At 38.8% G+C, this 25,777-nt stretch overlaps 5 protein-coding genes across 5 annotated transcripts; 4 read left to right on the top strand and 1 right to left on the bottom strand.

The window, feature by feature from the left end:
* Positions 1–6,149: 6,149 nt before the first annotated feature.
* Positions 6,150–7,139, top strand: LOC148907805 (uncharacterized). The gene has a single exon (XM_089035755.1). The coding sequence runs from the start codon at positions 6,162–6,164 to the stop codon at positions 7,137–7,139; it is 978 nt and encodes a 325-aa protein (XP_088891881.1). The 5' UTR covers positions 6,150–6,161.
* A 422-nt stretch (positions 7,140–7,561) lies between these two features.
* Positions 7,562–10,059, top strand: LOC148907804 (uncharacterized). Its single transcript, XM_089035753.1, has 2 exons — positions 7,562–8,626; positions 9,004–10,059. Exons 1-2 carry the CDS (start codon positions 7,562–7,564, stop codon positions 10,057–10,059), a joined length of 2,121 nt encoding a protein of 706 aa, XP_088891879.1.
* A 2,278-nt stretch (positions 10,060–12,337) lies between these two features.
* LOC148907803 (uncharacterized) lies at positions 12,338–13,934 on the top strand. The gene is made up of 4 exons (XM_089035752.1): positions 12,338–13,101; positions 13,282–13,358; positions 13,541–13,789; positions 13,878–13,934. Exons 1-4 carry the CDS (start codon positions 12,873–12,875, stop codon positions 13,932–13,934), a joined length of 612 nt encoding a protein of 203 aa, XP_088891878.1. The 5' UTR covers positions 12,338–12,872.
* On the top strand, positions 13,709–16,903 carry LOC148907802 (uncharacterized). Its single transcript, XM_089035505.1, has 3 exons — positions 13,709–14,596; positions 14,736–15,729; positions 15,904–16,903. The coding sequence occupies exons 1-3, from the start codon at positions 14,033–14,035 to the stop codon at positions 16,806–16,808; spliced, it is 2,463 nt and encodes an 820-aa protein (XP_088891631.1). The 5' UTR covers positions 13,709–14,032; the 3' UTR covers positions 16,809–16,903.
* Positions 16,904–21,199: 4,296 nt separating this feature from the next.
* Positions 21,200–24,128, bottom strand: LOC148907801 (uncharacterized). Its single transcript, XM_089035751.1, has 3 exons — positions 23,994–24,128; positions 23,598–23,654; positions 21,200–23,344 (listed from the first exon to the last, which is right to left on the bottom strand). The coding sequence occupies exons 1-3, from the start codon at positions 24,126–24,128 to the stop codon at positions 21,200–21,202; spliced, it is 2,337 nt and encodes a 778-aa protein (XP_088891877.1).
* Between the last annotated feature and the right edge of the window lie 1,649 nt (positions 24,129–25,777).

The following is a 25,777-nucleotide window of genomic DNA, read 5'->3' as shown; positions in this document are numbered from 1 at the left end:
GGTTTCCTTGTCTAGTGTAGAAGGACAACATGATTCAATGGTCAGTTGAGGTATTTGCTCTTGTTCTTCAAACACTGATTCTTGGGCAGATTCAAAGAACGGCTGGCTTTCTTGACTGGCATCCTTGTTTGTTTCATGACCTTGTGGATCAAATGACTCCTTAAAAAAAATACTAAGCATCAGATCTGAATTATAAGCTAATCAATATTTGGTTTTCATTTGCATGCTATAATCTTTTATTCGTTTTTTTTTTAATCTCGTGCTCTGCAAAAAAATTGTGATAAAACCTAACAAAACAGAATTATAAGCAAAACTATAAGATAAATCTAAACATATAGTAATAAACATAACTGGAAACCAAATACAGGGATTTTTTTTTAAGTGACAGGGAATCTATAGATTTTTACAGATTATCGTTCTTAAACTAAACTAAAAGTCTTTTCTTCGTTCCTAAAATCTTTTTAAAAAACTCTTACCTTGAGCTTTTTAACTTCTGTTTCTAGTTTAAGTCTTGATTGGCAATATATGCAAATCTTCCTTTTTCTTGACTTGTTTTTAAGATCTTCATGCAGTCCTAAAGTTCTTGCTTCCTCTCTGTTGACTTGTCGAAGCTTATCGTTTCCAACTTGACCATGCCGCCATTCTGCATGCCAATGGCAGCAACACTGGGCAGTAAATGGCATCTCTTACCAAAAGAAACATTCGAAATACCACTTAAAAGTTTGAAATTAATTTTTCACGCAAAAAAAACCCGATCAGATTCTGTATCTTTTCTCTAGAGTTTTATGTCTCGACCTTGTGATTTGGCGTCCAACAACAACACCCGGTGTCACAGGGATTTGTGTTCCCCCGAGTTATATGTTCCCCCGAACACTGGGCACTAGTGTTTTGTGTTTCCCCCTCCCCTCCCTATGAAACGTCTTTTGACACGATTCTCCCCCCCCCCCCCCCCCCCCAGGTCAAGAATGCTCTGCTTAAATGACTTTCACGGGAATTTTGTTTTGTTGCTTTCCATGTTTCGGTACCTTTACAAACCCGCTAAATCTTAGAATTTTCTTCAACTTTTTTTTTTGATTTTTTGAATTCAACTAACGAATTCAAAAAGTCATGGAAGTTTCACAGTATGATAATATTGTTAACTATTTACCCGAAAGGAATATCCTCCTGATTTTTCGAAAAAAGAAAAATATGTTTTACGGAGAATGTGCAATAAGTTCTCGCTCGAAAAAGGTGGGCACGAACAAACTCACCAGCATCGCGTACTATGGTACGTAGAAAAATCAGGGGGAAAAAGAATGGTAATCAGAGGACATGAAGAAAAGCAAAGGGTCTTTGAGGAGTGCCATTCATCTGATTTCGGCGGCCATGTAGGGCGAGATAATACAGCAAAGAAAATCCGCGATCGTTACTACTGGCCCGATTACTACAAAGACACCATGTCAATGGTAAGAGGAAAATACTCACAGGCTTTTACCTAAAATATGAAAGTGAATATCAAACCACTGGTGAAAATACTTCCAGCAATAAATGGGGTGGGGGCTTAATCCCCACAAAAATATCGAGCAAGGTCGCTATAACGTCAAATATGGCAAAACAATATTGAGAAAGATAGTAAAAAAATACCTAGCGAAAAAATCCCTGAGTGAACTAGGAATTGGGTCACCTCCTCATAAAATATCAAATGATCCGTCCCTAAGGAAAAAAAAATACATCCCATTTTAACCATGTTGCATTGTTCAACATTTATTTATTTATTGCTGAATAAATTATAACAATTTACGTAGAAGTTGAAAAATTGATAAGCTTAAGTACATTAGTTAACAAAAAGCCAATATAAACAAAAAACTAGTAATTAACTAAAAAAGGTATTAAACTATTCTATTCCTGAAAGAAATTAGAAAATTGTAACTTGATGATCTTGATTTATGCAAAACAATGTAAATTACAATTTATGCCATATACATGGTATATTTTTTCTTAAAGATTGAACAGTGTGATAGATGCCAGAGAAATTCCAAAGAGACCAAGATTCAAGGGGATGTGTTGCATCCCATTCCAGTTACAGCAAAACCTTGGTACATGATAGGAATTGACCTGATTGATGCTCACACTGTAACAGAAACGGGCAATAGGTAGGTAATCATTAATTAATAACTGACTAAACTAACCTTATATGCACTTAATAACTTGATCAAGTTTATGATGAAATATCTTTATTCATTAGGTATATCCTTACTCAGACGGATTATTTTACCAAATATGTTGAGGCATGCCCAATGCCAGAGACATCAGCACTCTGGGTAGCAAGAGGTCTTTTTAAGTCATTTTGTAGGCATGGTGCCCCAGTGCATATCATCTCAGATCAAGGAAGAGAGTTTGTCAACCAGGTGATTAGCTCTGAAAAAGAGAATTAATAATATTGTTAATATGTAAATATATACTACATACATCATGTCCTAAACAAAGGTCTTAGATCAAATTGTTAAGTAAGATATTTATAAATCAACGATTATGTACAAGCATCTCTCAGTCCAGGTCTGATATAAACATGATATGCAGCCAATCAGCACTCAAATATTTTATAAAAGTCTATACCATGTCCAATAAATAAAACATTGATAAATAAATATGCATATTTTTCTTCCCTAAGTAATTAATTTATTCATTTCAAAAAAGTAGCATCTCGATTCAGCTTATATTCAATAATACTAGTTTCAATTCCTTTCAGGTCACCGAAGAGCTTTTAACAAAATTTAAAGTCAAGCAAAGGATAACATCTGCATATCATCCACAATCCAATGGTCTTGATGAAAGGACAAATCAAACATTAAAGAAGTAAGTCTGAAAATAAAATATTTTTGAATGATAATAATGAATAATAAAATAATATATGTAAAGAAATAGTAGAATAATCTTGTATTAGGTTAACCATGTATGTAAATAAAGTTTTAAAAAATAAAAAAATAAAAAAAAAAGAAATCAGAGATGCATCTCTTTTTCCCACGATAAAACCCCTTCAAATAATAGAATAATGAGTCCAATTTTCCCCCAAAATTTTGAGTGTAAACAGAAGTATTAGCCAGGAACTAGAAATTTTTAAAACTGCTGGACATTGGTTTTAATTGATCTAGAATCCCTTATCTAAGTCATATAAAACCTAAGTATAGGTTTCAGCCAAGCTAGTGACACAAGACTGCTACACATGATTCACTGGAAAGCAATAAGTCCACTTCCATATATAGATTAAGGCTAGTTTTCTCAGCCACGTGACCTGACCCTGAGACTTAAATTTAGCCTCGACTGGATTGCCCTAAATCTTGATCCTAATCCCAATCAACTTTTTGGTTTGTAACAGGACAATAAGAAAACTCCTGGACGAAAGATGCTCAGACTGGGAGCAGTATCTAGATGGAGCCTTATTTGCACTGAATACAAATATCAGCACAACAACACGATACAGTCCTTTCTTCCTAATGTTTGGTCGTGACCCCATCCTTCCACTTGAGAGTGAAATTGAAAACCAAAGCCATGCCCCTGTTTCATTCAGTGAAACTGAGTTGGAAAACAATATTTTACAAAGGATGGAAACTATCAACAAGATTCATGACGACATTTCCCCTCTTGCATCAAATAACATCACACATGCACAAGAGAAGCAAAAACGACAATACCAGAACAGGAGAGAAAACATAATTTGCCCATTTAAAGAAGGCGACATCGTTTTAAAAAGAAACATGCTTCAAAAAACAAAAATGGGCCACAAAATGGAGGACAACTGGCTTGGCCCATATCAAGTTACTGAGGTAAATGAAAGCAATGGGACTTGTCGCCTTAAGAAACTTAGTACCTCACAAGTACTAAAACGACAGGTACCCATGAAGCAGCTCGCAAAAGTAGTGCTCCTGATCAGTCTACCCCCAATGCTGTTCCTGGTCAGTCTACCCCCAGTGAAGTTCCTGGTCAGTCTATCCCCAGTGCTGTTCCTGGTCAGTCTACCCCCAGTACTGTTCCTGGTCAGTCTACCCCCAGTGCTGTTCCTAATCAGTCTACCCCCAGTGCTGTTCCTGGTCAGTCTACCCCCATTGCTGTTCCTAATCAGTCTACCCCCAGTGCTGTTCCCGGTCAGTCTACCCCCAGTGCTGTTCCTCAATCTTCCCCAAATTCCCCTAATGTTGTTTCCAGTACTCAAACATCAGTTGAATCAGAATCTGTTTCAAGGTTGCATAAGTTTGATGAAATTATCTCCAATATATCAGCTGAAGAGATAACTTATCAATTCCAGACAACCGCTCTTCCAGAGTTACAAAGCATTCTGGCCGGAAAATTACAAAGCTGGCGTCTTGGAACTTTAAGAAATAGTACATCAGAATCTGATATGACATCAAAGGACTTACCATTCAATGTCCGCTTTGGTGGTTTTTCAGAAGAGCAGACTGACATAATAGTTGATCTTCTAGAACAACACTTCCCTAATGAAGACGTGGACTGCAAAACAAAGGTTCTCTTTCCTGAAACCCTTATCAGGATAGCCAAAGATTGCCTTGACCTCACATATTCCAAAGCAGAAGCCTACCTAAAAAGTGGGAGAGAATTTAAGAAGCGCAAAATAAAAGGCTGTACTCCTCCACCAAAAAGAAAGAAGCTGAAAACTAACAAAGTCCAATCAAGTAAACCTGCAGAAGGCAGAAACAAGATCCACATAAAACAAGGTCTGCCAAAGCATATCAAAGACAACTTTCAAGTGACATACCCTGAATTTACACTAACACCACAAGGTAATTTCCTCACAGAAATGATTGTACAGGGTACATTGAAGTTTGAAGGAGACCAACTCATGGACTTAAAAGATCTAAAATCCCTTTCTGGTTTTGCAAGCATTACCAGTGAAGATAAATGGCTATCTAATTTTACCATTGAGGCATACTTGGAATTAATAAAGTCAGCGAGTACAACACGTGGCAAAAAAGTAGAGCTTTTCAAGTGGGAAGAATTTGAAAAGGGATTTGGAAAAAGATCCCCAGAGCAATTGCTTAAAGGAAAAGAACAGCCTTTAGATCAGGACCTTATATTCATTCCCTTGAATTCAGGTCAAATTGAGCACTGGGCCCTCGCCATTATCATTCCAAAGCAGAGGTACATCATAGTTCTAGACAGCATGGCAAGGAAATTTATCAAGCCCATCACACACACCAGAATTCAGAAGATGATGTCTTTTTTATGTCAACTAGACCAATCCATCGATGTCAGTAGGTGGTCATTTTATGTAAATAACCCTGAAGACATCCCACAACAGCTGAATTCCTATGACTGTGGTGTATTTATTTGCCTATATGCCAGATGCATGGCAACAAGCAGTCCACTTGTTGAACAGAGGGGTATTCAAGCCTTCAGAAAGCTAATGGTCCTGGAACTTCACCAGAAAATGTTGTACAGCATCCCTGCACACATGAAAACAGGACAAATAATTATGCCAAAGTAGCTTACAGTGAAATTTAGACCATTTTTGGTTACTATATTTAACTTACACATACTGTAAGCCCTGGCATTATGGGACATAAGCTTGCCAGATTAATAAGCTTTGATGCTTTATCTATCAAAATTGAAGGTTTGAGATTTAGGATAAAGAGAAAAATCAAAGGTTACTTTTATGTTAACCTAGCTAAGGTTATGTTACATTGAATAACGTTGTTTTTACCGTTTTATAGAAGAAAAAGATGTAAGGCTTACCTTTTGTACATGTGCCCGCAAAGAAATTTTTCCACGAGACTAAGAATTTAAGAACTCGCTTGATTTGATTCGGTTAATAAAATTTTATCTCCCAAAAAAAACAACGTAGAGGATCACGCGGTGATACGATGTACGATATTAAAAGATGTTCGATAGAGATAATCCATTTCTTTTTTCGTTTTCAGAGTAAAACCCTAGTTCTACTTCGTCATTGGTCTAAGTCGCTACAGAGTCACGTGAGATGAAGCGCGGGAACTTGAGCAATCAGTTTTAGCGTTTGACCTTCGAGCAAGCAGACGTGTATCCTGTGATAAGCTATATTTTGCAACAAAATGTCGGACACGACCGATATACTGGATGGAAACCCAAGTCAAGATGAGGAGACTACATCAAGGACTAATTCTTTAAGGAAAGAGAGTGACGACGAGGCTCTAATGAGTCTCCTAGCCTCCATGAATGCAAATATGCAAGTCATGAGCGAATCGCTCCAGCAATTGCACAACAAAGGGGAGTCAAACACTCCCCAAAGGGCAGAATCTGCCAACAAAAGGAAATCCCCTTCTATGGAGGATGACCTTCTTGCATCCGACACCGAAGACTCGGATACTGAGGCTCGCCGTCGTACTAAACGACAAAAAGGCGATAACCATGAGGAAGGATTAAAATTGGCGGACGACTCCACTGAGGAGCAGGACAAACTGCTCGATGAGATAGCACAGTCTCTTTCCGAATCGGAAAAGACTGAAGACGAAATCTCGGAGAAACTAGCCAAGATTGTAAATGCAAGATGGCTCACAAAATTGAGTGAAGATCAAATCAAAGAAAAGGCGGAGAAATACCTTCGGCCTTCTAATTGTGATCGGTTGATCACTCCAAAAGTCAACCCCGAAATTTGGGGTCACTTAGACCGCGCAATGCGTGGCAAAGATCTAAAGCTGTCCAGCTTACAGTCAATTTTGACAAAGGTGGGTAACATTGCCGCAAAATCCACCAACATACTACTAAAAGCTAGGAAGGCCGACAGCCGGGCAAACCTAGATGACATAATCAAAATGAACACGGACATGATAGCTCTGCTAGGCCACATGAGCTTTGAGCTGTCCCAAAGACGGCGTGACTCGATCCGCCCCAACCTCAACAAAGAATATACAACTCTTTGTGCAGCACATGTGCCCATCACCTCAATGCTGTTTGGAGACGAGCTTCAAACTGAATTAAACCATATCCGTGCGTCGAATAAGATCAGTAGCACGGCAAACGTCTCCGCTGGTCAAAATAAGAAGAACTACAAACAGCAGGGCAACCAAAGACAATGGAAGCCTTTTTTAGGGAAAGCCTACCAGGGAAATCAGAGAAAGCCCCATTATCAACACAACAAGAAAAGACCGGCCGAACAGACGGACCGAAGATAACTCAAGAAGCTAACATATCCCAGGTAAGAAAATCCTTCAATCTCTTGCCGAATCTCTTAGATTATTTTCAGGAGAAAGTGAATAACTTCAGAGCAGGAAACTTAGCTGCTTATTCACACATATGGCAAGAGTTAACCTCTGACCCTGAAATCTTAGAGACAGTGACAGGGCAGAGAATTGAGTTTGAATCACAACCATTTCAGGAAAGGTCTATGTTCCAACGTCAATTACCAGACTCGCAAGAGCAGTCTATTGATTTAGAAATTGCCCAACTCCTTAAAAAAGGAGTTATCCAGTCATGTAGCCATGAGGAAGGGGAGTTTATTTCTTCTATCTTCACTAGGCCAAAAAAGGATGGCTCTTATCGTATGATCTTGAATTTGAAAGCTTTAAACAAACATGTCATTCACCACCATTTTAAAATGGACACTGTTTGGTCAGCCATACGTATGATGAAACCCAACTGTTACATGGCCTCGATAGACCTCAAGGATGCCTATTACACGGTCCCAATATGTAGAGAGGACCAGAAATACCTGAATTTTTTATGGAAAGGCATTTTATACAAATATACATGTTTCTCCAACGGGCTTGCACTTTGCCCAAGGAAATTTACCAAGCTGTTAAAACCCGCATTTTCTACACTTCGACAAAGAGGTCACATATCGGTAGCTTATATCGATGATTCATGGCTGGCTTCAGATGACTTCCACTCCTGTGTCAATAATGTAGTGGACACATTAAGTCTTTTAGACAAGCTAGGCTTTGTGATTCACCCCCAGAAATCTGTTTTAACCCCAACCAAAATCATTGAATTTTTGGGGTTTGTTTTAAACTCAATTCTCATGCAGGTATCCCTAACTCAAGACAGAGCTCAAAAGTTGGGAGACGCCTGCACCAAATTATTGGTCGATCCCTCCCCAACCATTAGGGATGTAGCCAGAGTATTGGGTCTCATTACTTCAAGTTTTCCAGGGGTAATGTATGGCCCTTTGCACTACCGATACCTTGAAGTGGATAAAACCAAAGCTCTCAAATTACAGAACGGCAATTTTGATAAGGGAATGTTTCTATCGGAGCAAGCCAGAAAAGAGCTCTTGTGGTGGACATCATCCATCTCAAATGCCTATAACCCAATAAGCCACGGCAATCCTGACATGACAATGACCACGGATGCCTCATTTATCGGCTGGGGAGGCTGCATCGACAAGATTTCTAACGGTGGTAATTGGACACCAGAGGAAACTCAGCATGACACAAATTACTTAGAAATCCTTGCAGCTTTCCTTGCTCTGAAGTCATTCACAAAAACAATATCAGGGAAACACATAAAGCTTTTGATAGATAATACTACAGCTGTGGCCTCTATAGGCCAGATGGGCACTTGCCATTCCCAATTAAACAACCAACTAGTAAAACAAATATGGGAATGGTGCATTGCTCACAATATCTGGTTGACAGTAGCACACATACCAGGGAAACAGAATGTAAAAGCTGATGCCGAGTCCAGGCTCTCACGAAGAGAAACTGAATGGAAATTAAAAACGTCAATTTTTGAAGAATTTATTCAAAAAATGGGCATTTCCCCCGACATGGATTTATTTGCTTCCAGATTAAATTATCAATTGAAACCATATGTATCATACCAACCAGATCCAGAAGCATGGGCTTTTAATGCCTTTGCTATATCGTGGATGGATTACATTTTTTACGCTTTCCCTCCATTTAGTATAATACAACACGTATTGCAAAAAATAGCAAATGACAAGGCTACTGGAATATTGATTGTCCCTTATTGGTCAACACAAACCTGGTGGCCTTGCTTAACCAGTATGCTGATTGCTACACCATTGACTCTCCCTAGGTCGAAGAGTACACTACATCTTCCAGCACACCCAGAGAAAATACACCCGCTATTCAACAAACTGACACTACTGGCATGCCACTTATCCGGGAATTCCTCAAAAATAAAGGGCTTTCAGCAGGAGCTTCAGATATCATACAACAATCCTGGCGCACAGGTACGAGAAAGCAGTACAAAACGTACCTACAACGGTGGAAAACGTTTTGTAAATCAAGAAACCTTGATCCCATTTCTACCACTGTAGAAAATGGAATTGAATTTTTGTACAAGCAATACCAAGGCGGGCTATCCTACAGTGCGATAAACACAGCTCGATCTGCCTTGTCTACTATCATACTGTTGCCTAATGGCTCTTCATTTGGGAACCACCCCCTGGTAACTCGTTTTCTAAAAGAAGTTTTTAGCTCAAGGCCATCCCTACCAAGATACAAAGAAATCTGGGACACATCTATTGTGCTAGACTTTATAAAGAATATGAAAACCAATGAGGAACTTTCACTTAAGGATATTACACTCAAAACTGTTATGTTGGTTACCCCACTCTCCGGCCAGAGATGTCAAACTATTCACTCACTGACACTTAGTGGCATGAAACATACGGCAAATGATTCAATTGTTTTTGAAATTCCCAAACTGCTAAAAACCTCAAAACCTGGGAAGCACTTTGGTCACTTAGAATTTAAAGTTTTTCATTTAGATAATCGGTTATGTGGAGTGAATTGCATAAATCAGTACATTAAGCGAACAGAACCTGTAAGAAACGGCCGCGACTCACTATGGTTGAGTTATACCAAACCTCATAAAGAGGTCAGTAAAGACACGATAAGTAGATGGCTTAAAGATTTTTTGTCAGAAGCAGGTAGAGACGTTACAGTTTACTCTGGCCATAGTACCAGAGCAGCTTCAACTTCAGCTGCAGGCTCAGCAAATGTTCCAATTGAAACCATAATGAATGCAGCTGGGTGGTCAAGCGAGAGCACCTTTAGAAAATATTACAACAAACCTGTTACTGCTGTCAACAACTTTGGTGAACAGTTATTGTTAAACAATAAATAAAGCTTTGTAATGCCTACTCGTGGTCACATTGCTTTAAAGTCTCACGTGACTCTGTAGCGACTTAGACCAATGACGAAGTAGAATTATGAAATTAAACGAGACTTACCTGTAAGGTGAAGTTTGATTGAGATTCTACGAGTCATTGGTCAGGAGCGAAGGAGTCACGTGCCCACCCAAATAACAATTTTTCAATATGCCCACCCTATAGAATTTGTCTTGAATGTGACCCCTCACAGGATTTAAAGACTGATTGCTCAAGTTCCCGCGCTTCATCTCACGTGACTCCTTCGCTCCTGACCAATGACTCGTAGAATCTCAATCAAACTTCACCTTACAGGTAAGTCTCGTTTAATTTCATAATTATCTTTCATATGTTCTTGACCTGGGGGGGGGGGGGGGGAGAATCGTGTCAAAAGACGTTTCATAGGGAGGGGAGGGGGGAACACAAAACACTAGTGCCCAGTGTTCGGGGGAACACATAACTCGGGGGAACACAAATCCCTGTGACACCGGCATGTGTAATCTGAGACGCCTTGGCTTCGGATCGACTTCGGAGCTGATATCGAGAAACGCTCACATACGAATTCCTCCCGAAGAAATCTAAACAATAGATCTACGAATATTCTTTCCATATATGGAGAGTTCGGATCTGCAAAAGATTTTTTTTCGTATAGAAATCGGCAAAACAAGATTCTCGACCAATCACATTGCAGAATTTCGAAAATATGATACAATTATTATTGTTTACCAAAAGGATCAAATTTACATTCCAATGCCGTTCGTGCTATCGTTCTTACGCAGATCGTTACTTAATTAAAAAGCAACATGTAGAGCATGGGAGCAATAACATTTAATAAAAACTATAAATGTCAAACTTTGGCAAGATATGCAGTGTTACATTTTCGCCAAATGGTTTTACAAAATGCAAAGGTAAGAAATACTGCAGTGATTTTTGAGATACCACTATTACTTGGGGGTGAACCAATTTTTGCACCACATATGTACGATACACACTTGAAAACTCTTGAGTGTGTAGGCAATCCAATTCAAAATAAACTCTTTCCATTGATGAACTTAAAACAAAAATCCTAGTTATTACACCAAATAGGGACAGGTAGCCATCATTTCCAATGTGATCAATTCCACCAACTTTATACTTCGTGTCCAGTACTTTAACCCATGAAGGCCTGTTTGACAAGAAACAATATAATTTAACTCCTAAGCCTCTTAAGAGCGACTGTCTGTAAGGGTCGAGAACCTGATTTCAGCGACCACTTGGTCAAATTCTTCATACTTTGCCTGAAGATACCCTTGGATGGACCATTTACAAAAATCATATTAAAAGGTTCCAGCGGATTTTTATTTTTGAGAAAATCCCAAAAGAGTGAAATGGTCGCCAAGCGCCGGTTTTCGGCTTCGATAATCGTCCCAAGGATACCCCAAGAACAAATGGTCGCTGTGGCTACAAAATTCGCCCAATCGAGCTGAAACTTTTCACAAACCTAGGGTAACATTTCAGCTTTTAAACTAGCTATAAAACTTTGCTGTATCTGGAAGGAATTATTTATTATATGTCGAAATACTAACGGTACTGAAAAATTACCGAAAGAAAGGAGCTATGTTTATCGAGCAAAAGCATCTACTGGTACCTAATTTTCTTGGGAATAAAATTGATTTCCTTAAAGATAAGCTATTAAAGTTAAACTGTACCAAATTTGAAGCTCAAAATCGAAGTATTTCTCAAGTTATTGCTTTTCAAAAACATTGTTTATTTCTTACTGGTTTAAGGGTCAAATGTCAACAAACTACAACTTCAAAGATTCCAGTTAATGCCGGAGTCGAATTGAATGCTTTATTACATGCATGGAAATTGCACTATCAAAAGACCGAGTTTTCATAGCTATCCATTTTACATTCTGTTACTTTTTGAATGCTAGCGCTGTTTTTAGATAATTCTTTCAGTTTAGGTAGTTTTTTGCCGAAAGTTCCCGTCGCTGGCACTGAGTAAAATTAAACAAACACGTAAACATTTACCTGAATTAATTGTCCTTCTGGCGTTACAAGATATCCACCTTCCATTGCATTACTTCTTGCCACTTCTGCCATTCTGAATCTTCAACATTACTATTGTTCTCAGTACCTTTTATTGATCTACTTTGAATATCTTGGAAAGAGCAAAACAATGGCCTTCTTAAAAGTCACAAACAGATGATGCCTATCTACAGTTTGTCGAGCCATCTAACGTAATTTTAAAATACGTACACATATGAAGCCCTCGTAAATAATACAAGGTATCTTACAAAGGACACCATTAGTGAATGCTTAGTGAAAGCTATAGATTCGCAGTCCCAGAATTCGTTACGTAACGAATGTAGACATTTACGGCCTTATTAATGTGTAACACAATACCTGAATCGTGCTTGTGTGACAAAACAAACTAGGTATCAAATATATGTTTTCCAGTATTTCGTAACCTTTACTAGTAGTATTGTGGGCTGAATTTCGCAATCACATAGCATGAGTTTGTCTTAGACCAGATAATGGATTTTTGCGAGTATCGCACTCTTTTGGAGAAACTTTTTCCGAGGAATGATATTACTGTTTGCGGCCAGAGTACAGAATATCCTGGTCATCTGGATTTCATTCCGCTTGGGTCCTGTACAAGAGACGTACAGGGTCATCTGCGATCACTGCAACTTGCTGCTGACGAGGGGGTCGAGAGTGAGTTAAAACTTTTGCTAACTCGAGCAGGTAAGTAATTATTCCGAAAAGCTCATATTCTTAGGAAATATAATTTACGCTGCATATATCAAATGAATTTTTCAGGTGTTTTCTGTGTGGACGAGCAGCACAAAATACTAAGTATATGCCCGCGTCATAGAGCTGACTTTGGAATCCGGTGGCGGTCGAGAAGAACGAACTGCGCAGCCCCACAAAGTATTGCTACACACACAGCTAATGCGAAGGGGAGTCACCGCATCAACAGCAAGCAGTCTTGGTTGATCTTGAAGACCACAGGCATACTTATTTCCGTCGGATTACGTAAGTACTAATCCGCTTTAGTCATGAGGTTAGGGTTAGGGTTAGTTCCATGATGTGTGATGTAAATACTGTCAGGAAGGTTGGAGGGAGATATTTAGAACTATGCATGTTTCAATGCTCTTCTACTACAACTATGACTAGCTACACTGGTGCTCATTTTGTTCTAAATCTTTTGGACAGCAATATGCACCAAATGTCGAGAACATGTCAACAACAGAATAGTTGATGAAGACAAGACTTCTGCGGCGTCAATTGAGGTACGGAATTGTAATAAAATTCGTCAAATCTGTGTACCATACTAATGTGATTCCATAGGTCGCAGTTTCCGCTATTTGTGGAGGATTTTTGTCTACAAAAATTTTGACTGGGGGTGAAACGGGAAACCAAATAACTCCAATTAGTATATAAATTGATATTTTCCTAACGACTTCTTCTATAGCAGAGTGCAGAAGCAGTGCATTCCAGTGAGGACAGCGACAGCTCTAAGAGCTTAAGCAAGACGTTTTCCAAGCTAAAAATATCAAGTCAGCAACATGATGATACTTTCCTCAGCCCTGAGAGTGGGAGTACTACCTCGAGTGATGATGCTGGTGCTCTTTCTCTAGATGAACCCCGTGATAAACTGAATCGGTTTCTGGTTTCTCGGGGAGTTGCGCCCATCACACAACCATGGCTGGAGTTGGAGACTGTAAGTGCCACCACCAAGTGGCGTTATACTGCACGCGCGGTGGAGGTTGTCGCTGCGGTCCTTACAACCATCAGTCCAAATAATGCAGGAGCTCTGTGGCAGGAAATTGAATCTTCGACAGCAATATATAAAGCCCTTGGAATAGAAGAAATTTCTAATTCCTCGAGAGAATATCTCCAGGCCCTTGCAGAGGCATATAACAACGCAGAAAGTTGGGAGAGCAGAAGGCAGGTTCTTTCAATCATGACGGGAATTGCTAACTACAAGACAATAACATACTTCATTCCAACACTCTCCAGATACCGCTATACAATTGCTAACCTGCACCACTTGCAGTTCGGACGTGGAGCCCCAATCCAACATCACCCCACAATCCGAATGCGCGTAAACCGAGGACAACTCGATCACTTTTTATCATTTATCACAAGCCCTCACCTTATACAAGACTTACCATTTGGACAGAAACTGCTAACACTATCAACTGGTAGAAAGATCGAAGTGCCAAACGTTATACGAACTGTGGTACCCCAGCGAATAGTAAAGCAATACAAGGCGTACTGCGACGAAACAAGCTTCGAGCCATTCAGCGACCGCACCATGCTAAGAATCTTATCAGAATGTAAAGCATCTGTTCGTAAGTCCCTCCAGGGCCTGGATTACTTTGCCGCAGATGGTGCTCGAGCTTTTGATGATCTTATACAACTAGTACGCCAAGTAAGCGAGCACAGCCAGTTAGGCAAAGATTGGGAACGCCAGCATATCGACGCGCTGAAAACTGCTAAACTGTATCTAAAGAGCGATTTCAAGGTAGTAAAAACTTAACCACGTGTTCCTGTTATTTCAACCTTAAACTTCTTTAGAAGGATAACTGGTCTATTTTAGATGCATCCAAATTCTAAAATCTGTTGTCCAATATATTAATCATTATTATAAATTCCTTTATTAGGTCCACCTTAGTAATGCAGCAGAAGTTGCAGACCACTGTGTCGTGTACGCTCTGAGTGACAACAAAGAGTCCACACTGTGCGAGAAATGTGATCACAATCATGAGGAGATTTGTCACCAGTGTGAGAGTCTGAAGAACGTCTTGGAAGTTATTTCGAACGCGATATCTGAGGCATCTTACCCTAACGAAGACGAAAAGGATGAAGCAATCTACCTTGCTAATACCGCCATGCTTGCCATACAGTCTTGGAAATGTCACCTTCTACGCTCACTACGTCAAGACCAGGCTCGCCTAGATACCATCGACACTCTAGACAGAAACGCAGTTTTCATAGTCAATGACTGGGCTATGAAATTCCTGCCACAGCGATACCGGGAATCTCAGGCAGACTGGTTTGGCAAGCGTGGCATCTCCTGGCACATCTCCGTTGTTTATAGACGCGTGGAGGGGGTGCTTCAGTGGCAAACTTTTGTCCACGTCGTTCAGTCATGCAGCCAGGGGAGCTCACCGGTAATAGCGATCATCCAGCATGTCCTGTCTACACTCAAGAAGGAATATCCTGAAATCAATGATGCTTATTTACGTCAGGACAATGCTGCTTGCTATCACAGCGCTCCCACTATATTGTCATGCCAAAAGATAACAGCTAGCACTGGGGTAACCATCAAACGAGTGGATTTTAGTGACCCACAGGGTGGCAAAGGAGCTGCTGACCGGTTAGCTGCAACGTGTAAAGGTCACATCCGAGCCTTCATAAATGAGGGAAATGATGTCCTCAACTCGAACGACCTGAAGGATGCACTGCTCTCCCATGGTGGGATAAACGGAGTGCGGGTGGTGGCTCTAGAAGCAATTACCGAGTTCCCAGAAGTTGAGCAGAGCATTCCTGGAGTGACCAAATTCAATAACTTTGAATTTAGCAAAGACTACATCAGGTGTTGGCGTGCGTACAAGATAGGTGTCGGGAAGAAAATCAAGGTGGAGTCATCAAGCGGTAAGTAAAGCAATGCATCGAAGGTAGAGGGGGCTCTTTAATTATCAGTTTTGGAAGGACGCTTTTTTAAACGATTAAATTAAAAATAAATTAAAAGACAGAATAGAATGAAGCATCTGATTCCCCGGGTAGCGCTTTTACACTAAATAATGTGTTTGTATTTTTACAATGAAGGATCTCATATAGCCTGGTTGGATTCGCCGTTTTCCCCAGGAGATTTCCGAGCACTTGGTGGTAAAACAAAGGCACCGCCAGAGACAAGCGTCTTGCAGGAAAGTGAAGAGGTGAACACACAAGGTGTGAGTCCTAATTCTGGAGTGTTCTGCTGTCCGCAAGAAGGGTGCATTCGAGTGTTTCAGAGGGTGTCTGCTCTCGAAAAGCATCTCTCTCTCGAGAAGTGTGTACGACATGTAGAGAAACACACACTTCTCGATCTCGCCAAGATAGGATACAGTTCCAATCTCGACGAAGGCGTGGGAGTGGTGCCTACTATAACCATCCCAAAACAACAAGGTGCATCGTCGAATGATATCCATAAGGGCTGGGCTCTAAGATCTACTAAAAAATCATATCGTTTCAACGACAAACAAATATCATATATGAAAGCAAAGTTTCGCATCGGTCAAACAACAGGTCGAAAGCTGAACGCCGACTTAGTTGCGCGAGAGATGCGACGAGCTCGTGACGCAGACGGGAATCGTATGTTCAAGCTGTCAGAATTTTTGACGTTGCATCAAATTGCATCATATTTTTCTCGCCTGAGTGCTGCGTCTCGACAACAAGATCCCGATGAGGCTGACCTTCAAGCAGTCCAGGAGGAGATAAACTTTAGTAGTGTAAGGAAACATATTGAAGAAATTGACCAGCCACAACATCCACTTGTCTACGACCAGTACGACTTGTGCACGATGGATACGGAAGACAAGTTAAAAGACCTCAAGGTGCCTATGCTCCAACACATCTGCGAGCAGCTTGATCTTGACGTACCTCAGCGTCCTGTGCGTCGCAAAGCGCCCTACCTTACACTTTTGAAGGACTTCGTTAGCAAGTGCCCTTGTAAAAAGGACACGAACTGCTAGAGGATTTATTGTTCTTAAGTTTAGTTCTTAACAAGAACTATTCTCGTGATAATCAATGCTACTACAAACGTGTACCGATATGATAGGTAGCTGATGTGGGGGGGGGGGGGGGGGGGGCAGTGTCTGTAGCCTCAACTTTGCACCCCTACTGAAGAATAATTCTTTTTATTGGTCTTTAGATTCATTGGGTTCTGTTTAAAAAAAATCAAATATTAGTAGCTGCGGAAACGATGCATAAAAGGCGTAGATCTTCAACAATATTATATGATACCGGCAGTGGACGAACGGAATCTTAATTGTTCTACCTATGTCTTGCATTAATTCAACAGTCTCGTCATGCTAAAATAAAAATTAGTACAAGGCGTTCCTAGAGCGAGTACAGTTTTAAGATTTGCGTGACGAGTCTAAATTTTGTCACTTGCTCCAATTACTTGTGTTTATCATACATGACTCATTATACTGTAAACATCAAGAACAAAGTAAGACAATGATACAAATTCTTATTGAGATTAAAAATGATAATTTTATATAGTTTGTAAACGTATAGTTAGGAACATTTGTCATAGTAGACATCAAGGCTCGCAGCTAGCAGTTGTCATTGATGATCTAATCAATTCTGACAGGTCAAGGTTTATTTCGATTTCCTTGGCTAACGTGCTGATTTCAGAAATAAAATCTCTACTACCAATAAAATTTACTAGAAAAATTATAAAGAACAATAATTATTTTGAAGATTCAGAATGGCAGAAGTGGCAAGAAGTAATGCAATGGAAGGTGGATATCTTGTAACGCCAGAAGGACAATTAATTCAGGTAAATGTTTACGTGTTTGTTTAATTTTACTCAGTGCCAGCGACGGGAACTTTCGGCAAAAAACTACCTAAACTGAAAGAAATATCTAAAAACAGCGCTAGCATTCAAAAAGTAACAGAATGTAAAATGGATAGCTATGAAAACTCGGTCTTTTGATAGTGCAATTTCCATGCATGTAATAAAGCATTCAATTCGACTCCGGCATTAACTGGAATCTTTGAAGTTGTAGTTTGTTGACATTTGACCCTTAAACCAGTAAGAAATAAACAATGTTTTTGAAAAGCAATAACTTGAGAAATACTTCGATTTTGAGCTTCAAATTTGGTACAGTTTAACTTTAATAGCTTATCTTTAAGGAAATCAATTTTATTCCCAAGAAAATTAGGTACCAGTAGATGCTTTTGCTCGATAAACATAGCTCCTTTCTTTCGGTAATTTTTCAGTACCGTTAGTATTTCGACATATAATAAATAATTCCTTCCAGATACAGCAAAGTTTTATAGCTAGTTTAAAAGCTGAAATGTTACCCTAGGTTTGTGAAAAGTTTCAGCTCGATTGGGCGAATTTTGTAGCCACAGCGACCATTTGTTCTTGGGGTATCCTTGGGACGATTATCGAAGCCGAAAACCGGCGCTTGGCGACCATTTCACTCTTTTGGGATTTTCTCAAAAATAAAAATCCGCTGGAACCTTTTAATATGATTTTTGTAAATGGTCCATCCAAGGGTATCTTCAGGCAAAGTATGAAGAATTTGACCAAGTGGTCGCTGAAATCAGGTTCTCGACCCTTACAGACAGTCGCTCTTAAATAAATCACATTTTTTATAGTGGGATGCAGATTCAGTATGCTAATACTGGTTTCCAATTTGGCCCACTGTCGCTCACACGCACTACCACTACATTATATATTCTATGTACTATACAACTCACTTGTAAATCAATTCTTCATCTGCCAGTCTGCCTTTGAAGTTTCTCCTTGCTTTCTTCCAATCTAGCCACACACTGAGACCCTAGTAATATAGGTTTTTATGGTATTGAACATCAGCATCTTTTACAATACAATCTAGTATGCTAATTAAGTTAGGATCTTCTACAGCAACAACAACTCTAATTACCTGGTCCAGTCTCAAGTGGTTTGAAAAGAAAACTAGATCCTTGCTCCTCAGCATCAAAGTACTGGCAACTTTGCATTTTTTGATGTCGGTCTGCTACAGTGTATGGTACATTGACAAAGTTTCCAAGTGCAATTGCAACTGGCTTAAAGTATGTGTGCTTGGATTCATAACGCATACACCAAGACCTTGCCATTGGTCCAAGCCTAGTATAAAATTAAGCACAAACACATATTACTGGTTATGCAGATAATGATTATTAGAAAATGATTATTTTTCATATCTTACTGAAGACATTGTTGCTATGACCCACAATGGCTTTTGGTCTTGGAATGCACAATTAAGTATGCAATATCCAGTACTAAACCTTTTGTGACATAGCTGTACATACATGCATGTACTACTTGAAACTGCAATAAGCAATTTTAACAGTTCCCTCTAGATTACTCTAACCTCAAGAGTGTGTCTCTTGCTAGTCATAGACTAGCAAAGACTGCAGCTGGCTGTAGTAATACAGGGAATGGAAATATCAAAGGACAATTTTATTGTGACACTTCAAATTGTATGGGATCTGGTGTAGTGAGAAAAAAGCTAAAGAATATAATACATGCTGTCACTTGAGGCTGAAGGAGTATTCCAGAGAAACAGTGAGATGGCCTATAATTTGTAAAGATATATAAGCCAGTATTGTGTGTACATTGTATGTGCACCAACTATATTTTGTAATCACAAAGATTTTACCTCACTATTGTCCTTGGGTAGTGCACCATGTAATGCATCTTGGGAATTATAGATGCATTGTGATACAGCTCTTTAAATTTCAGGTGGTGTTCCTCAATTAGGCTCTGCAGATAGCTGGCTTGATTACAAATTGTTAAAGGAGAAAATATAATTTCAACAATTTCAAGCAGCAGCAAAAATAGTTGGTATTTTTCATCTTCTTCTGGGATGCTGTTTCCTAAAATCAATGGTAGGTACCTTCCAAGACACCATGCCTGTGAAGCTAAAATCAAAATAATAAAAACAAAAACAAAAACAATACCGATCCCGCCACCACCTCTGAGAAAACATGCAACTGCCGTAAAAAAAGATCAATGCCCTCTAAACAACAACTGCCTCTCCTCCAGCATCATCTACAACGCTCATGTCACGACAAACGAGGACACTACTGGGAAAAACTACATTGGCCTGACAGAAGGAACATTCAAACAACGATACACTCAGCACAAACTATCTCTGCGAAATAGAAAATACGCTAACAGCACCGAACTTTCTAAACACATCTGGGACCTTAAAGATAACAACAAAGACTACAACATAGAATGGACAATCATCACCTCAGCCAGACCATACAGCAACATTTCTAAGAGGTGTGACCTGTGCTTAACAGAAAAGCTACTTATCATCAAAACAAACAGCGACACTCTTTTAAACAAGCGATCCGAATTGATCTCCAAATGCCGACATGAAAACAAGTTCTATCTGATGAACAATAGAAATCCAGGCCTAGCTAATTAACTCCTTTCCGAACAATATTTCTTTTGTAAATAATCATTACACCTCTTGTATATAAATATCACAGTAATAGGAATATGTTTCATTAAAGTCTGTCTGATGAGTGCGTAAGCACGAAACTCGGAGTTACAGTGAACATGTCTCGTCTTTAATCCAATCTTTACTATATATCTATTGCTCTGCATCCCTACGCATCGAGCACTGTTTCAACAGTATAGACCACATTACATACTTTGTGAATTGTATATATATATATATATATATATATATATATATATATATATATATATATATATATATATATATATATGTATATACACTGAAACACAAAATTTCTGTGACTTTAAATATATATATATTTGTCTATTGTTTCTCATGGTTTTATATCTCAAGAACAAAAGACACATATATTTTTTAAGCCACAGATTTTTTGTGTTTCAGTGTATATGTATATATATAAATATATTATATAAATACTCTTTGTTGTCTCACGTTTAGCCCTACCGATGCTACTCTTAGGACATAGGATTACTATAGGACATAGGATTAACTTACCATTCAGCATTGAAAAAATGTGTCATTCCACTGTATTATTGTGTTTTCCAAATGGTATCTTATGATATTAAGAATATGTTTGCATTTGGGTGAAAGGCATTGGGGATGGGGGGGGGGGGGGGGGGGGGGGGGTGAGAGTGAAACACTAACAGTTGAAGAAAAGTAGAATATAAGCAGTTTTATTTTGAGAAATAAACATATTACTGAATTTAGTTTATGATGTATATACTAGTTATTTATCTCAATGTATTACAGGATTTGTTCCAAGACTAGATGACAAATTATATTGGTCGGTAGGAATCCCTGATTGGTTTTTGTCTCCTTTACTTTGAAACATGTTGAAGAAAAAAGGAATACTTACCTTTATGACTGTAACTGTGGTTGGTTAGGGTAGTAGATTACATTAACAAACCATTTTTGTATTTTTTCTCTCTGACACTTTCATGGATTAGTGGCATCAACTTGTCACCGCAGAAACAGCAACTGTTGTCTGCAGGGGCTGCCTTTTCTAAACCACAGTAACAGTATCTGTTGTCAGTCAAACACCTCTCAGTAATGTAAACATCCTTGCTTTGTGTATAGGTTGTGTGCTCATGACCTTGCTCGGGTAGCCATACCAACATGATAAATTCATGTCTAAAAATGTCTTGCCATCTCTTATTGTATGAAGAGTTCAAGCTCAACCGGTGTAAGGCAATATGCTTAGCTTCTCTACCCTCCATAGTAACGGTCAAGAGACCCTGCTGGTAGTTAGCGTAAACTTGTCTGGCATGAACAGGGAGAACATGGCCCAGTGTCCACATAGTTAGGTTTACTGGGTATGGGAGGAACAGTCTGTTTGCATAGAAATATTGATTTGCTGCTTCATCCAATCTGTCCAGGTCTGCCTCTTCTACATCCAGTCTGTTAAAAATAGAACAGCAATCTCTCAACCTGATGCCTATGTAAGCCAGGGCAAGCAAAGTTTGTTTTTGCTTGGGGCTGTCCTCCTCCTTGCTCAGATGTTTAATCAACCTCATGAAGTTGTGGCAAAACAATCGAGAATCTTTTCCAGTAAATCTATATTGAAGATCACCCTTCCTACCTTGGGTCTCCTCAAACCAAGTCCTTGCCTTTTTTGCAACACGTTTTACTTTCACTTCATATTGAAGGGCATTTACTACCCTAACAAAACAAGTATCTTGAGGGAGATCAGCAAACACTTTCTGTGATGGCAGAAGATTAGATTTACCAAGTGCTTCTTTAATAACTGCTTTGAGAAAGTACTGCCAAGCATTATTTTTAAGATGAAGGGGCTCAACATGGGCTTTATCAATTACTCTTCCAATGACAGGTAGGAACTCTTGACGGCTGTTCTGTTTTGCGATGAATTGTGTCACTTTTGACCTCTTGGTGCTTTTAGTCAATGACGGTGAAAGGTTTGACTTAAAATCAGCAACTTTTTTAGCCACTGAAATCCTGTCATTATAGCACCATGGCTTCCACTTGCAGTCATTACCTGTTCCAAACTTACCGTTAAGGTCTCCAGCATCAATTGAACTTACATTTGCGAATGACGAGAAAAAAGTAGCAGCATTTGAGAGCTCACCACCAAGCATTGCAAGCATTTTCATATCATTTGGCAGCTCTTCAATGTGGAAGGTAACATGAAAACCCTCAATGTGATATACCTTTCCAATCATATTATTAACCTGTTTGCAGAACGCTTGTATATATTTTCTTACCACCAATGATGTCTCCTCACAGTTTGCTCCAAACACTAAAAAGTTGTCACTGCTAGAGGCCACTCTCTTTCCTACATTCAGAAAACTGACAAGAAAAGAACAAGCAGTTTCATTCTTACCAAAAGGGCAACCATCCCCTCCAAATGCAATCTTAAAAGTGTCCTCAGTCCCCCCAAACCACTTTAAGTTATCCTTTCTTGACTTAGATCTTAAATAGAAACAAGCTAGCCTTGGTAAGTATTCTTCTAGATCTCTAAGGCTGCCATTTATGGTACCTTCTGCCTCAAAACTAGAAGAAAACACTTCATCAACAGAATATGTTTTGCCTATGTCTATAGAATTGATTTCTTCCATGAGATTCTTATATGTTAGAAGCTTAGGTATGCTGCAGGAAGAAAGATATTTGATAGCAGTTCTCCCTCCCCTTTTTTTATTTGATGCCTTCATTGAAGATGCAAGCCTTACAGCTTGATACTTCCTCTTTCCCATGACCCCTGAATTGTAATAGACTGCTATGCTTCTTAATTTGTTAAGATGTGAACTTGCAAAATTGTTAATTTCCTTCTTTTGGACCTTATCAACTACATAATTAGTTACTTGGCTATTTAAAAGTATATAATCTCCGAGCTCGCTAGTCTTGCAGCGCTTTTGAAGAGTATCAAAAAGCCCATCTATTGCTGGACGTTTGTTGTTTTGTGTGGCTCCATGTATTTTACAAGCCATCTCATATGTTTGAGTGTTACGCCTTACTGCTGTCCTTCGAGCAATTGTTGGATTTAGTAGTGAGGTTGGAGATCTTGTGATTCCTTTATTTTTCAGCTGAATAAATGAAAAAAATATATATATACATGAGTGAGCAAATACATGAATAAATGAATGATTGATTAAAGATTGTAAATTATTATTATTCATTACCTATTCCACCAAAGCTCATATAAAAGCTATGGTGAATAAAGCTCATTTGAATTTCACTGTATTTACAGTTATCAGAAACATCTAAGACCAAGAAACTTCAAGTAAACCTTACCATAAAAAACAAAAAACAAAAGAGCTAGTTCTTATTCATACATACCTTATTGTTTATTGGTGTTAGCGTGCATTGGTCATTTGATTCAAGTAGAACATTTTCCTGCAAAATATTCCCCAATATATATTATCATACAGAAAACACTTTCCGATCGTTCTGTAAGTTCTCCTTACTTTATATAGCGATACAAAGCAACATAGTTGGGAGAATTTATTGGAAACAAAAATAGGTTATGCAAAATCAAACAAGCAGGATTTAGCTATAAGTTTCAAAGATTTCTTCAAAAACAAAAAAAAACAAAACAAAAAAACAAGTTCATAATTAGTTAAGTTATACCAAGGAATGGGCAAGAGTTAGAGTTGGAATAAATCATTCGAGTAAACTCTGACTCGTCTGTGATCGCGAACGAAAATTCAGCGAATTAATTTCATACAGAATTACCTTTTCCTTCAATCTTCGAACTTTTTGTTGTTCTGCCTTTACTGCTGCTGAAGTGTTCGCTTTCTCGGCTAAATCTTTGAGAATGCCCCGTCTAGCTTTCATGTAAGCACCTACATTAAAGCACTTGCTAGACATGATTCACAGTCACAAAAGGACAGGACCAAGGCTGTTGACGTCAAAAGGTTCCATAAGAATTTTGACAAAATACGGGACTCCTGCTTCGTTTTATAAGAAACAAAAAACATACGATTCTTACCTGATAATTCAAGAAACCAGCATCAGCTTTCTCGCGCCATTTCTAATTAATTTAAAGAAAACTGCACAAGCGAAAAAATACGTTTTTCTAGGCTTCTACGGCGGCACAAATATGTGAGGAAGAGTAGACCCACTCAAAATATTCAAATTTTAAGCAACATGGGTAACTTTGGTATCAAAATAAAGCTTATTTATCAGACTTTTTGATTCTTTCATTGTTCTAAATTCGCGCTCTATCCCATTCTGCATAGCGAGCCTTTTATATACCAACCAAAGCTAGTTCCTAGTCCTTCACCCAATTCACGCGGTTGAGATGACATATTTTGGCTTCAACCGGATGTCGCGAAACCCGAGACAGCTGACCCGGCGTGTGGTTGTTATGGCCTGAGGATGATATTGTTATTTACTATCTACAGTATATCTAGCATACAGATTAAGTAAGAAAAGCTAAAGTAATATATAGAGTGGGGGTTGGAGAGCTTTATTGATATCCTGAAATGGCAAGCTGTTTTAAAACCCAAAATGTGAGTTTCATAAGTTCATTTTACTAACATGATCCAATTTTTTTTTAGTTTTCATGTGCTGTTGAGGCTGGACTGGCCAATAATTTTCTCACCCCAAACCTCATTAATGAGATGGTGCGTGATGTATGCACTAGTGTGCAAAACTTTACACGAAGCCCTAACATCAGGGAAGAGAAGCTGTGGCTAAGTTAGAAACTATTGTAGAAACCTATCCTTTTTTGAAAGCCCCTCAACTCAGCAAAGATGCCAAGCCTTGGGTAAGCAAATATGATTACATTTTCAGGTTAAATTGTGTGACGCAATTAATTTTGTTAAGAACTTAGGTATATTTAATTATGTATGTCTAGAACATGGTAGCACATGTTTAAGATAGACAACGTTGTGCCTATTACTATGAAATTCCAACAAAACCTATCTGGGCCAAAAATCACTAAAAATCTATTTAAAAAGTTTAAATGGAAAAATAAAATGGCATATTGTTTGAAAGTGGCATTCTTTCAATACAGGTAAATAGTCTGATTGATTCTCTGATTAGTTTTGTTCAAGTGGGTTTGTTAGTGTGTCAACAGTAAAATTATTAATTCTAATGACAAAAAATTTTGTCTAGATAAAACCTACCAATTGTTGCCAACAATTAACATGTATATACACTTATGTACGTAGGGGGCCTTCGAAGTAAAGATCATGAATCGGTTTAAAAAGCTTCAGCTCAAAAGAACCAACCAAGACACAGAACGTAAAAAAGAAAAAGCCGCCAGTGGCCTCAATTTAAAACCCTCCAAACAAAAACCCTGGATGGTGGTCCCAACAGATGATCAAAGTGAAGAGGAAGTAAAGGGTGCAATCCTTGCAATAAAGCAGGAGTGGAAGACGACAAGAAAGGACCATGGAAAAATAAAAGATATGATGAACCAAACATTTCCAAAAAGAAGAGAGATGGTCCTCATTGAGCAACAGCCTCTCAAGGAAATTGTGAAGTTGTTCCCACCTGTCCAGAGTATGCTC

The sequence above is a fragment of the Actinia tenebrosa genome, unplaced genomic scaffold (genome assembly GCF_029948245.1).
Source record: "Actinia tenebrosa isolate PJP-AT-01 unplaced genomic scaffold, QUT_ActTen_1.0 PGA_scaffold3__52_contigs__length_22856419, whole genome shotgun sequence".
Classification (NCBI taxonomy): domain Eukaryota; kingdom Metazoa; phylum Cnidaria; class Anthozoa; order Actiniaria; family Actiniidae; genus Actinia; species Actinia tenebrosa.
The sequence above is the reverse complement of the archived record's forward strand: the minus strand, read 5'-3'. Positions and strand labels throughout refer to the sequence as shown.

Bases quoted from the DNA above. Each gene is read 5' to 3' on its own strand.
- LOC148907801 (XM_089035751.1), bottom strand. From the start codon at position 24,128: ATGTCTAGCAAGTGCTTTAATGTAGGTGCTTACATGAAAGCTAGACGG. The intron at 23,655-23,993 runs GTAATTCTGTAT...AATATTTTGCAG, and splicing joins TTCGAAGATTGAAGGAAAAG to GAAAATGTTCTACTTGAATC. The intron at 23,345-23,597 runs GTATGTATGAAT...TCATTTATTCAG, and splicing joins TAACACCAATAAACAATAAG to CTGAAAAATAAAGGAATCAC.
- LOC148907803 (XM_089035752.1), top strand. From the start codon at position 12,873: ATGAATTTTTCAGGTGTTTTCTGTGTGGACGAGCAGCACAAAATACTA. The intron at 13,359-13,540 runs GTACGGAATTGT...CTTCTTCTATAG, and splicing joins CTTCTGCGGCGTCAATTGAG to CAGAGTGCAGAAGCAGTGCA. The intron at 13,790-13,877 runs GTAAGTGCCACC...CAAATAATGCAG, and splicing joins CATGGCTGGAGTTGGAGACT to GAGCTCTGTGGCAGGAAATT.
- LOC148907802 (XM_089035505.1), top strand. From the start codon at position 14,033: ATGACGGGAATTGCTAACTACAAGACAATAACATACTTCATTCCAACA. The intron at 14,597-14,735 runs GTAGTAAAAACT...TTCCTTTATTAG, and splicing joins ATCTAAAGAGCGATTTCAAG to GTCCACCTTAGTAATGCAGC. The intron at 15,730-15,903 runs GTAAGTAAAGCA...TTTACAATGAAG, and splicing joins CAAGGTGGAGTCATCAAGCG to GATCTCATATAGCCTGGTTG.
- LOC148907804 (XM_089035753.1), top strand. From the start codon at position 7,562: ATGGACACTGTTTGGTCAGCCATACGTATGATGAAACCCAACTGTTAC. The intron at 8,627-9,003 runs GTAAAAGCTGAT...GACTCTCCCTAG, and splicing joins ACATACCAGGGAAACAGAAT to GTCGAAGAGTACACTACATC.
- LOC148907805 (XM_089035755.1), top strand. From the start codon at position 6,162: ATGAGTCTCCTAGCCTCCATGAATGCAAATATGCAAGTCATGAGCGAA.